This window comes from Mixophyes fleayi, chromosome 10 (genome assembly GCF_038048845.1).
Source record: "Mixophyes fleayi isolate aMixFle1 chromosome 10, aMixFle1.hap1, whole genome shotgun sequence".
Classification (NCBI taxonomy): domain Eukaryota; kingdom Metazoa; phylum Chordata; class Amphibia; order Anura; family Limnodynastidae; genus Mixophyes; species Mixophyes fleayi.
The window spans coordinates 76,695,058-76,708,952 of NC_134411.1; the positions used below are offsets into that span (position 1 = coordinate 76,695,058).

Genomic DNA, 13,895 nt, shown 5'->3' on the forward strand with positions numbered 1-13,895 from the left:
CGCCTGTCGGTTGCTCCTTTCTGGAACCACACCTTTGCCTGAAGGCGCTCCGTTGGGCACATACTTCCAAGTTTGCTGGACATGCCGGATCAGAGAAGACTCTTTCACTACTCTCTCGGCAATACTGGTGGCCCACCATCCGTACTGACGTCCGGGAGTTTGTAGCCTCATGCACCACTTGTGCTCAGAATAAAGTACCCAGACAACCTCCTGCTGGACTGTTACAACCTCTTCCAATTCCTGACCACCCTTGGTCTAGCATCTCAATGGATTTCATCACCGACTTACCACCCAGTAACGGCTACAACACCATCTGGGTCACTGTCGACAGATTTTCTAAAATGGCCCACTTCGTCCCCCTCAAGGGCCTTCCTACTGCAACTAAACTAGCACAAGTCTTTATTAAAGAGATCTTCCGCCTACACGGTTGTCCTCGGGAGATAATCTCGGACCGTGGCGTCCAGTTTGTTTCTCGTTTCTGGAGAGCCTTCTGCAAGGACTTAGGTATCAGTCTTAAATTCTCCTCTGGGTACCACCCACAAACCAACGGTCAGACGGAGCGAGTTAATCAAGATTTAGAATTATTTCTTCGTTGCTTTTCTTCACACAACCAATCCAATTGGAGTCTTCTGTTACCTTGGGCCGAATTTGCCCACAACAACCACAATCACTCTTCTTCTGGTTATTCCCCATTCTTTACTGTATATGGGACCCATCCCATGCTTCCCTCATTTTCCTTCCCTCCCCCCACGGTCCCTGCCGCCCATGCCATGACTCAAGATATGGCTAAACTATGGGTTTCCACCAAACAGAATCTTCTCAAGTCTGGACGTCATTATAAATCCTCCGCTGATATTCACAGAAGAGTCGTACCAGCCCTCCAGGTTGGGGACAAGGTCTGGCTGTCCACTAGGAATTTGAGACTTCAGGTTCACTCCATGAAACTGGCACCACGCTTCATTGGACCCTTCTCAGTTACTCAAATTATTAACCCAGTTACGGTTAGACTCCAACTTCCTCGGGCACTAAAGATCCATAACACCTTCCATATTTCCCTCCTTAAACCGCTGATACTCAACAAGTTTTCCCACGTCACCCCTGTTCCTCATGCTATTCCCACCACTATGGGGGACGAATATGAGGTAAGTCAAATCCTGGAAGAACGTAAATTTCGAGGACGTTTACAGTACCTGGTACATTGGAAAGGCTTTGGTCCAGAGGAGAGGTCTTAGGTTTTTAAATAAGATTTGCATGCTCCAGGATTACTATCCGCCTTTCTTAAACAACGCTCCTTACCAGATAGGTTTTCCGATTGTGAGGAGGGGGGTACTGTCAGACGCCGTCCCCGCGCCTGCACGCTAAGCAGGGACGGACGTCTGACTCTCCTGCAGCGTCCCGTTGCTAGGCAACGGAGACGCACCTTCCGGCGGCGGTGTGCGCATGCGCGCCCATCGCCATGACAACGGGACGCGCTGCTAGGATTTCCTGTCGGCGGCCAGACAGCTGGCCACCGAATCACTGCCCACCAATGGGGGTTTAGCTCCTGCTATTTATATCCTGCTCTGACATCACTAGGATGCCAGAGCAACTAGTTTCCTAGCCTCCAGCGTTTCAGACATCCTTAGTGTACTATCCATTGATTCCTGTGTTTGACCCGGCTTCCTGACCTTGCCTTTGGATTCTCCCTGTGTCCTGCAATTATACTTCGGTTCTGACCTCGGCCTGCTGACTATCCTCTGCCTTCTGATTTTGTACCTTACCTGCCCGCTTGGTTCTGACTCGGCCTGTACCTCCACGGATTTGCCCTTACCTCGCAAGTAGCTACCTGGGAGGGCCGCGACCTGCACGTCGTTCGCCGCGAAGCCCAAAATCCCTTGCGGGGGTCCCTGGTGAATACCGGCGGCGTGTTAGACTCCGCGCCTCCTGGCATAGCTGAGCCAATACTTGCAGGTACTAAAGTCACCTCCGTGACACAGCAATTGCGCCCTCTTCAATCGCATCCTCTGGGATTTCATCGCTTCGTAAATCAGTGACATCTGATCTGTTCTCTTGCAAGCTGTCCAGAGTTCTGCTTTTTGATTATAGTTGAATCATCTGAAGTTACATAGGTTCTTCAGAGCAGGCAGCAGGGAAACTGAAAGGGCTGAGGCGTGTGACACAGATGACATGGTCTTCTGAAATATTCCCTGATCGCTCCGCCATGATGTCTTCTTCTATTCCTTCGCCATATTAAGTGGTGTTCGCCTCTCATCACCTAATAAAAGAAAACAAACTGTGATACAACATACGGAGCCAGAGGGACACACAGGTGACTATGAGGGTCACACTCAGATCACAGTCTAGTTGGACATCCATGCTCTAGAATAGAGGTGCACATCCTGTGGGGTCCAGAATCTGTTTTGTGGCCCTGTGACTGTCAGATATGTAAAACATGCTATTGGGAATCACAGTTTTGTTGACCACCATTGCTCTGGGATACAGCGCTTTTAGCTCATATTGACAATAGGAATATGATGAATAAAGGTGTCCATGCACAATGAGGAAAGCGCTCCCTTTTATATTTAACCTCACTGAAAAGCATTTGATCTATTTCCTAGTGACAATATGCACAGCCCTATGAGCCAATGCTTTACCCTTAGACATTCAGAGCATGATACTGGTAAATACTAAGAGACCTCCCCATCTGCAGATGGACAATGTCATTATGTTTAATGTTCCACAATGTTGGTAGTTACTGTGTTAGTGGTATTGTCTCCATAGCAGTTCTCAGTCAGCAGCTGCAGTCCTTACCTGTCTGTATGTGGTGCTACATGCTTCTCCCATGCTGTAAGGTGACAACATTGATGTGGGATGTGAGGTTGGTTTGAAGAACATCACATGATGTCACTAGGATCATGCCAACCTCTTCCTATCTGGGGTCAATTACATGTACTATGTTGTACCCTGTCCTTGGTGATACAGTGTCAGCTGTGAACTCACTGAGCAGTAATTGGAAAAATAAAATTGGGGCTGATACAATGAGCTTAGAACCCTGGGGCACAGTCTAGTGATGCCACAGTGTGAATGTACTGATACATCATCCCTGTGTAATGTATACTTATTACTACTCCAAACTGCTCTGAAATTATATTTTGTTTAATTAGAGCGACATGTTCTTACATTACACTGTACAACACTTACAAGAGGTGTTTTTCCGCTGAACCCCATAGTGGTCCATAAATTTCTTCTACTTCTGCTTATCCTACTATTTTACTCACCTCTTCACATTGTTCCAGAGTCACAAATGTCCGGAGCTCCATTCTGGTCCACAAGACTTCTGTGTTCTTCTGGAACTTCCTGTAACCGACATCTCGTTCACCATAAGAAGAGATTGTGTAGTGAAGTGGTTCTTCCTCCTCCATTTTATATGCAAGCTCCCTACAGAAACAGAAGACCATAAGGAGTAGGTACGTTTGTGCCATATAGTCATCACATTTACAAAATATGTTTTAATTACCATGATTAAAGTGGAGCTGCTATATCTCTAACAGATCCTTTTTTATCAAGTGCAGGCTATGAATAGACTGTGGTGTGGAAGAGATAGAGGGTGTATTTATCCTAGCGGTAGAGCCCTCTTCTGGTGAAAATACTCTAAAGGAATTTTTTACTCTGCATAATGTATTAATGAGGTTTTCATATATAAATATATAATAAGTATATTGTTTTATCTCTTTATTTAAATTTCTATTTTTATGTTAACAGCATTGAGTACAAAGGTAACAGGCAGAAAGATAACTTACCAAACAATTGTACATGTACAAGGTCAGAACCAAACACTAGATATATAACAGCCTAGTCACTTATTGTTACTAAGTATCTCAGTAGGAGCTATTACAAACATATGAACCCAAATCAAAACACATTAATACCACTTTCACACTGCTGACTTGGCAATATCCCGGGTTTATGAACAGGGATATTGCCGGGTGACAGTGCAGGAAACCCCGGCAAATACCTGGGTAGAACGTGCTCACACTGAAGACGGGTCTGTCTGGGTCTCCCTGGCAACATCACAAGAGGAGCTTTGATTGGTTCCTCTTGTGATTTTTTTTCTTTTTAACTTTACAATAGTTTTTAGTGAAAAACCCGGGTCTGACCATTCACACTGAGCCTCGATCTGGGCCGTCTTGGCTGGCCCCAGCAATAACACAGGTTTTTCAGGCAGTGTGAATGGGGTATAAGTTAGGAATATAATTTGTCTGTGTGTTTGTTGTAATATTTGATTGCATGAGATGAGCAAGAAAGGATAGGGGGGGATAAAAGGAAGATGAGGAGGGAGTTGTTTAACAAGGTGGGGACGATTTGGGAGGGACAGAGGGGAAGGGGGTCAAGCTGGGGGTTTGCGTATATTTTATTGGGTGCTGGAGCGTGTGTTGTGGTTCTACAGTATATTTTTATAGATAGAAACTTTTGTTAAATCGAGCTTCCTAGCTAAATGCGTGTTATAGGCGCATGCTCAGAGGAGAACATGGGCCTCTAGAGGGATCAGTAACTTCTACTGCTCTGAATATTTTTCTCCATCACATCTGAGTATCTCTCAGCTGCCACAGTGATAAACTAATGTAGAACCACCAAGATAAGCATATTTATAATGCCACAATAAACTGAGATATAAAATTAGATATATGACCATGATATCAATGATAACCCACAGTGCTGCCCGGTGTGCTGACAGATATGGGGTTTTGTTTTGCTGCAGATTGAGTAGAGTGAGGGGAAATATTTTTCCTATAGATTCTAAATAACCTGTACATTGCTGTGCCCTGACTTCACCCCCATAGTTCCTGTGTCATTTGGTTGTTTAGTTTAGTTCTAACACAATATCCTCTATTGTCTGGACATACAGTAAATTGGTTATTAGGTGAGTAAATAACCCATGTCTTTGTCTAATAAGTTCCTGTAGGACATATTTCATGTTGTAATCCAGTTGTATCTGACTAAACATGAGGGAAAATACTTACAGTGCGGAGTAAAAGTTGACGCGGGTGTATTCGCTCAGAGTTAGTCCAGCTCTCTGGAAGTAGATGAACACCATTGCCAGCAAGTACTAGAATAGAAATACCAGATACATAGTCAGAATGGAGCAATACATATGTACAGACCCAGCAGTCCTATTGTACAATGGTTCAATTGTATTGTCTGTAGCAGAAGGACGTGTTCCCAATGACTGGGGGTATAGCTATAGGATTTGGGGCATAGGTTTGGTGGATCTAAATGTGGGCTGAGCAGATCAGGGGTGTGGCTTAAAATGTCCTGATGTTCAAATTGGGACTGTAGGTAAGAAAGTGTATAAACACATTGCAGATAAACTTAGACACAACACAACCTCTTGCTGGTGTATGTTGAGAAGCCCCTTAGTGGAAGCGATTTGGCTGCTTCCATAATGTGACACAAAAATAAAACATACAGATGAAATCTCCTTTAAGTTGTTTGCATGATGCAAAAAGTATAAATACTATTTGTAACCAAATCCAAACAATCAGACATTACCTTCCACTATTTCAGTTTGCATCACCCTGGTCAAAGGCAATACCAGACTGATCACTATGTATTACACACTATTGGGTAAAAATATAAGAAAATAGTAATAACTAAGTAACAATAAAATAAATACCTTGTCTGATATTCTCATACATTGATCCCTTTCCAGGAATTTGTTGATGGTACAATCCTCTGCAATGAAAAGCATGAAATGTTCAAATGTTATATGATATAGTGGGGAATATTTATATCAACGTTTCTGCAGGTAACTGTGAGGAAGAGTTGGTGTTACCCACAGCTGCCATTCAGACATTTCATTCATTTATAAACCATGAGGAAATGACAGCATCTCATTGGGTGATATGGACACCTGCTTTTCTACACAGTTACCTATAAAATAATATTCAGTATGTTATAAGTGTAGTAATGTAACATATTAGACAAAACCTTACAATGGAAGTTTCTCATACTAAAATAGAAATCGTATAGATGGGTTACTCTGCCACCATGCTTTATTGGATTGTGCTGGTTGCCAGAAGCTGGTCATCTCTCACTACTCCCACTGGCATGAATTGGCCAAACCAGCAACTCACCAACTTTGAGTGTTAACTGGACACCAATGTCCCCAGATGTAAGAGGTATTGCTGCCATCACCAGGCTGCTTTATAGGCATGGAGCCATTCATGTTTCTTGTACAAGGTGTAGCTGCTGCAGCACCTCTTTACTGGTTGTACTGACTGAATCCTTTCTGACCACGTACTGTGGATCAGGACTGCTGGGTAGCAGGACAGTGCTGACTCAGGACTCTGGGCTCAATGCAGGACAGCTGAGGATGGATTACAATGTGCTCTTGAATCACTTATTACAGGTACACAGCAGGGACAAGTGCCCCAAAGGTACCAGCTGCTTCTTAATAGTAATCAAATAGCTCCTTTAAGTGTCTACACACCACAAGAAGATATTTGCCCCCTCTCTGCAATGTCACCTGTTAGTCTGGGCTGGGGAATAAAACTCTACATCTCCCACCCACACTGTCCTTAAGTTCTAGGGCCCTTTCCAAGCTAAATTTGGCTTTAGGAAGTTTGGATCTACAGATAGATAAATGCATTTATTTTTACTTGCAAGTACTTAGTGTGTCAAATATAAAGATAAAATGTTTCCCACTTTATATATGGAGAGGGGGGTCGATGCACAGAATCATTTCTTCTGGTATTTCTTTGCTGTAGAGGGGATATGAAAGTTTCTCTTCTCATTAACATTATCTGAAAATATAGCTTTTATTTCTATATGTGATCATTTTCTTGACATTTGTGCTATTTTGTTGTTTCCCTCTATATATATTGTGGCTCGTTGTATCCTTTATCCATGTTCACCATTATAATAAAATATCAATAGATAGTTAAAATGTTCCTCCTCCTGAACAGGAAGCTTAGTGGCCTCATTCCATTGTCTTGATTTTGACTTCCAATTAGAATATTAAATTTGTTACCTAATTTCATTGTGAAACAAATAATGTGATTTGGAGGCTAAAATCTCAGTTTGCCTAAGATAAGACATTAGATATGGAAACATTCCTATAATTTTACCATCTTAAAATCTTTTACAATAGCGGATACAGATGGCAGACACCATGGTGTAATGAGGGACCTGTGTACTGCAACATGAATATGTGGCATTCACACTAGGGGCACTTTTTGTTTTTAAATACAATGTGTGTCAATGCCTAAGGTGATATTGTGTATTAAACTGATCTGTACATATTCTACTTTACACTTTATAATGATTTGTTTTGCAAATTAATGCACAAATATCTCCCTATCATTGCTTGTCCTATTACTTACATATTTCTGCTACATTTCCCATGTTCCATAGCATCAGTGCGGATGCATTTTCGAAAAAAAAAATATTGTTTACCAAGTGTCGACTGTGACTGTTCTACAGTAAGTGAATGTTATTTACAACTATAAAGAATATGTTGTCTTAAACCCTTCAGGATTGAAACCATTTTCTGAGTTTTGCACTCTGTCAGATTATCTGGGAATAACTTTTTGGTCTATCCAGTAGACTGGTATATTGGGATACCAAAGACATTTGCTCCACTCACAGCCTTACAGTGGCAGAAACAGGCTGACACTTCTGTACTGTACAAACACTGCTCATATGTAAACACTATTTGGATAAATGACAGAGCTAGGAATCAGACAATACTTATATTGGCCCCATATCACTGGACACTCCGACTGTCACTGACATCTGGGGTCTGGAGACGGGATGTTGGGCAGGAATTCAACATCTCTACAATGGTGTTTAGAAAAATAATTGTAACAATATGATATTAATAAATGTGTGTGATCTTAATACACATTAATAAATGTTAAGACAATAAGCCCTACCCAGCAGTTTGTAGAATGCAGCTTTCTGTTGTCCTAGGCTAGGTGAGTGTTCAACGCTGCTATGGTCTCTTTGGTCTTCATCCAGTTTTCTTCGCTTTGCAGGGATCTCGTCTTCTGTTGTCCTGTTGTGGTAAATTCAAAGATTAAAAATATAAGGGAAGTGATTTAGCATCCATAAAGGCACCGCTATAAATCATTTTTTTTATGAGGAGATGCTTCTATCTTTTCGCCTAGCACATGAGGACCACATACTGCATTTGGGAACTGCTGCCGTAAAATGCGGCTGCAGCTACTTAGCAGGATTACAGGTCTGGTTGAAAATGCGTCGGGTGAAAAGAATAAAAAAGACACTTCAATATCCTGCTACTAACAGTTTAGAACCTTCTCCTTATTTAATTTTACATTTTTCAATTTTCCTCTAAAAATACTACTTGTTCCAGGCTCTTATTTATTGTATCACATTTGTGTGTATAATTATTTATATTACCTGGATGGTTATAGAGCCGTCCCAGTTAAAGTATAACAGTAACTCCCGATTACCGGGACCTCCTGAGTGCCCATAATTATCCAATAGTTTTATAGGTGGAAAGAAACTCTGTAACTAACCACAAATCAGACAATTCCCCCATAATTGTGTGTGCTCCGTCTTTTCACTCTTATTTTAATATTTTATCCCACTAAATAAAAGCTCATTTTTGCATGAGGAAGCATAAAAATATATAACTATCTATAACAAACTTAATTACACATCTATACACTCAGTACTGCTCCGTAGGAATATTCCCCAAGCTAGTGATATTGTGAGTCTGAATAATATTTGACACAACTATACCCACAGCTACCATCACAATGTATTTAGCCCCTTAGCGGAGTGATCCCTTCCACTAATCCCCCCATAACCTAATATATGTAGTGACTGGCTCAGTGCACTTACCTCCTGTCCATTCTCCTCGACTCAGTCGTATCCGGAAAAGGACGAGTTTAAATTAAAATTAAAAAGAAGGTGTGGGTTAAAACGGGCAAAAATTTAGAAATTAAAGGGGAAATCAACAAGAGACACAATACTATACAATACTGAAGACTAAACAACTTAACTAAATGAAGCTTCAATATAAATAAGTAAATAAATGTTATACTATGGATTATAGATTATTTCTTAACAGATCTAAATGCAATATGCTATGTAATATAATATAAATAAAGATATATATATTTATATATTAGTTAATGTAGTATAATATTGAAAGAATTTAAATTGCTCAGGATCGCAAATCACAAGATGTCGCTGTGTCCAATATCCACAGAGATGTGAGGACCATCAGGTGCCAGAGCTCACGGCCAGTTTGAATATATACAACTGACATCACCATAACAACCTGCTCTGCAGTGATGACGACTGAGGTTCTAAAGCTGTTGTCATGGTTTCAACTAGACTTAAAGGGCCACTAGAGCTAAAATGCTGCCTTACATAAAGGAACTAATCTATCAAATGTATTTTAGGAAGCTGTCACAAGTTTAACATTAGGTAGTGAATGCAGTCAAGATTAGGGCCTGATTCATTAAGGATTTTAAGTTGAGAAACTTCTTATTTCAGTCTCCTGGACAAAACCATGTTACAATGCAAGGGGTGCAAATTAGTATTCTGTTTTGCACATAAGTTAAACACTGACTGTTTTTTCATGTATCACACATATATCAACTTTAAATTTCATTGTACAAATAAGCTATCAATTATTTGTGTGCTACATGAAAAAACAGGCAGTGTTTAACTTATGTGCAAAACAGAAAACTAATTTGCACCCCTTGCATTGTAACATGGTTTTGTCCAGGAGACTGAAATAAGAAGTTTCTCAAGTTAAGATCCTTAATGAATCAGGCCCTTAGTCATATGTATATCAGTCTTTCTGTTTTTAGGGCTATTAAAGGTTACATCAGTTAAAATCTACTGTTATCTAGTCAACTGTAATTAACAGTTAACCTTAGGACCCTATCCATGGGCACTTTGCCCTCAGCATTCATAGATGGTATCAGTGATAGAGGAACTAATGCCAATGCAGAGGGTATGGCTGCTACAGACAGAGCTAGATTAAGGGCCACATGTGCCTGGAGCTGAAAAATCTTAAGGGTCTATTGAGAGAAAAGCTGGAGGGGGTGTGGCCATGGAGAGCATAGCTAGCTCCTCCCTCTAACCACCTACATCTCCCTCCCATCTTCCCTAACACGAAGCGCACAGCACTAACCGGTTCACTCAGCATTTAAGGAAAATGAAGAGTGGGAAATACGTCCCATCTGTCCCTCATGTGGGGACCAGAGGTGGAACTACTGGCGTGTGGCCGGTGAATGGCACCGGGGCCCATGGAGGTAATGGGGCCCGCTGCCGGCGGTTGAACTGCCAGTGTCGGACTGGATCGCTGGGCAGATCCGGGTTAAGTAGAGGTTCCCCTGCTGGTCGGGAGGCCCTCTCTTTAATCTGGGATTGGTGATCCCAGAACACCAATACATCCCATATCACCAATATTTCCAGGATTGGTGATCCCAGATGTACATGTCAGTGCTGCGCTGTTCAGCAGCTCCTGTTACAGTGTCAATATCCAGATTACCGACAGGAGCAGCTGCACATGCGCAGCCACAGCAGCTCCTCCCACGGGCCACTGCGGATCTCTAGAGAACAGACTCAACGCTAAGTGTGTGAGGGGTGTCACACTTTGCATTTATTATTGTGCTTTGTATTTGTTTCTCTGTTATTGCATATATAAAAGAAGGTGGAACACTCCAATTTATGTTTGTTTAAAGCAGCACCTCATAAATCAATATTTAAAATGAAAAAAGAGAAGTAAGAGGGTGCAATATAAAGAAGGAATGAGTACCTGAAACGCTGGTACCAATAACTTAACAAATGACTCAAATAATATAGTATGTACAGTGTGGCAATTTATTTGTGGCATTTTTATGTATATTTTGTTTAACATTTGTTTTATTTTTGTTTTTATTTTATTTATTTTTTAGTTATTTGTATTTACTTTACTTGGTTTGATATTTTCTGATATAAATTGCCACACTGTACATACTACTATTCTTTGCCTTATTTGTCAAGTTATTGGTACCAACATTTCAGGTACTCAGTTCTTCTTTATATTACCCCCCTTTTATTCTCTATTATTATTATTATTATTATTATTATTATTGTTATCAAAAGACGTGGACAGAAACATACAACTAAACAAAACATAGGAGGGTCTGGCTTTTAGAGACTAAAATCCATTTACAAATGTTATCTGTTACTATTGATGTGGTTGGGATTTTCACTAGTTTTGGTAGGGTGTGGACAACACTGAGGGGTTGGGAGGATTTGCGCTTCTCCCAGAGAAAAATGTATGATGGCTGCAAGTAAATGGGAATAGTGGGGGGAGAGGGGTCCAACCCTCCAGGATAGATATACACACTGTAGTTTCCAGAGGTAAACCTCCAGACTCCCGAGGCGCCTGTGTATTAAGCAGTATGGTAAAGATGAAAAACTCAATAAAGGTTATTGTAAAAACATCTTTGTTGTAAACATACAAAATCCTCAGTGCACTAAGGTAAAAGACATACAGTATGTCAGGATATCATTTTCAACAAGTAATATATGAAATGCTCAGGTATGATGTCCAACAAGAAATATACTCTATGTTTAGCACATATAGAGCATGGCCATTCAGTGCAGATATGATACTGTGTAAAACCAGTCCTCAAACAGAAACCAGCAACACTCCAAACATATAAATAGAAAATAGCGGTGTAGAATACAAGCGTCCCGTGTAAACAAGGGACTAGTTCCATAAAATGTAGTCCTCTATTATGAAAAGAATAGCAATGTATATTATAGGAAAAGTTCTGTCACAAACAGACGGGTCCTGAGGCACCTGTGCTCTAATATGTGGAGAAAGTCTGTGTTACAGTAAGAAAAGCTGACCGGTTTGTCAGGCTGTTCCGATATGTGTTGGAAGACAGTGGCAGGCTGCGGGGAGAGAGTCAATACACTTACCCCTTCCGTGGGGATGTTGCTGTGTGCGGCAGACTCTTCCTTCTTAAGGGGTAACAGATCATTACTACAAACAAAATGACTACATTTGGCGGCTTCCAATCATTTATCCTCATTATATACTGCCACATATATAAATGCCAATTTATACTGACTCTTGTACTGAAATTTCATAGAATAATCCCCAAAAACCTATATAATAATCATCAATAACCTATCCCTATCCCACCCCCTCCAAAAAAGAAATATATTTTTTTTCTGTGTCTGGGGCACAGCAAGACTCTGTAACATGGTGAAGGTCAGAAAGAAACATTGAGATATGAACCATGATTTTGGGAAACTCTTTGTTATTCATTTCTTCTTTACACACCAAATTAATATTTTTTAATAATAGAGCAGAACTTCAAATAAAAATAAATGTTTAAAAATCAAAGCAGAGGTCATTTTTTTAATATTAATGCAAAGATCATATACAATCCCCTATTAAATAGTTTACACTTATTTTAGAGTTTCACCTTATGGTCATAAATTCTTGAAATAGATCAACTGTTGTGTAATATGTCATGTTAGCGCCCTCTACAACACTCAAAATAAATCTGTTCCTTGCTGTGATGGGCATAGAAGGATTGGTACCAGTTAGTATAATAAAATATTTAATCCAACAGTTAAAATCTCACCAATAAGAACTTACGATTATTAAAAATCAATTTACATACAGATTTACAACATGAGTGAGTCAAATCTGTCACCAATCCTCAGGCCTGAAAAGCAGCACCCAGCATCAAGAGACAGAAAACTCTTATTTGGCCAATCATATCATAGAACAACCAGTGGTCCTCACGGAGCAACTACATACAAATGTTCGCTGACCTTTGTATGTAAAGGGCTCAAGTTGTAAAGATCTGTATATGTTTCTTTGTAGTAATCTGACTTTGTACCAGTTCTGCTGGCCAGAAAGGGAAATCCATGATGCTGAAATTTCCACCTCACACCTCAGTGACAATATCTAAATAAGAAATGTATACAAAATGCTGTACAATAATTATACAAATATAGATAGAAATAAAGTGAACAGGGGGCTACTGACAGTGAGGGACGGGGACGTGTGTGTGTCACAGAGCCGTAACTAGATATTTTAGAGCCATGGGCACAGAGAACAATGACCCCCCCACATTTTGGTGGGAGTAAAAGAAGCCACATGTCACACAGCCCTAGGGGTAAATGTATTGAGCTCCGGGTTCTTCAACACCCGCGAGTTCGGCGTCTTCGGCGTTTAAATTTAAAGCTGCGCTGCCTTGTAAAGGGAAGTTTCCCTTTACAAGGCAGAACCGCTTTAAATTTAAACACCGAAGACGCCGAACTCGCGGGTGTTGAAGAACCCGGAGCTTAATACATTTACCCCCTAGTCATGGCTCTGCCATTTGGCCACAACCTTCATTTATTTGCAACACAAATACAAATATTGGGCACTTTGATACCCAAGAAAAGGTTGCATATGTAACACATATGGCGTTATAAGTTGTGGCCCCAAACCCCGTTGACAGCAAGGGAGCACTCTAACTACAATGAAGCCAATGCCTCATCCTGTGGGCGCCTGTGCCATTGGTGGGGCGTGGCCAAAGTCACAGTGCAAAAACGCCACTGCCATATACAGTACAGTCAGGTGTGAGTCTATAAAGGCTCTGCCTTCCCACGCTTTGGGGTGGTGGCCATTTTGGAGAGCCAGGAACCGGAAGGTATATATTCTAATCTTTTCATTTTTCAATGCTTGTCAGTGTGTAAAGGTTCTTTTAGTGACATTCATTTGTAAAAAAAACATTGTTGCTTACGCTCCCGGAATGTCCGGGAGACTCCCGAATTTTTGGGAGCTCTCCCAGACTCCCGGGAGAGCATGTCAACCTCCCGAATCCTGCCTGATTCGTTGGTGAAGTGGTTGGTGGCAGGGATACTCGCATCATCCT

At 41.0% G+C, this 13,895-nt stretch overlaps 1 protein-coding gene across 1 annotated transcript; it reads right to left on the reverse strand.

The window, feature by feature from the left end:
- Nucleotides 1-2,090: 2,090 nt before the first annotated feature.
- Nucleotides 2,091-8,929, reverse strand: LOC142103512 (speedy protein A-like). Its single transcript, XM_075187544.1, has 6 exons — nucleotides 8,848-8,929; nucleotides 7,914-8,035; nucleotides 5,654-5,712; nucleotides 5,001-5,086; nucleotides 3,258-3,417; nucleotides 2,091-2,254 (listed from the first exon to the last, which is right to left on the reverse strand). The coding sequence occupies exons 1-6, from the start codon at nucleotides 8,856-8,858 to the stop codon at nucleotides 2,114-2,116; spliced, it is 579 nt and encodes a 192-aa protein (XP_075043645.1). The 5' UTR covers nucleotides 8,859-8,929; the 3' UTR covers nucleotides 2,091-2,113.
- Between the last annotated feature and the right edge of the window lie 4,966 nt (nucleotides 8,930-13,895).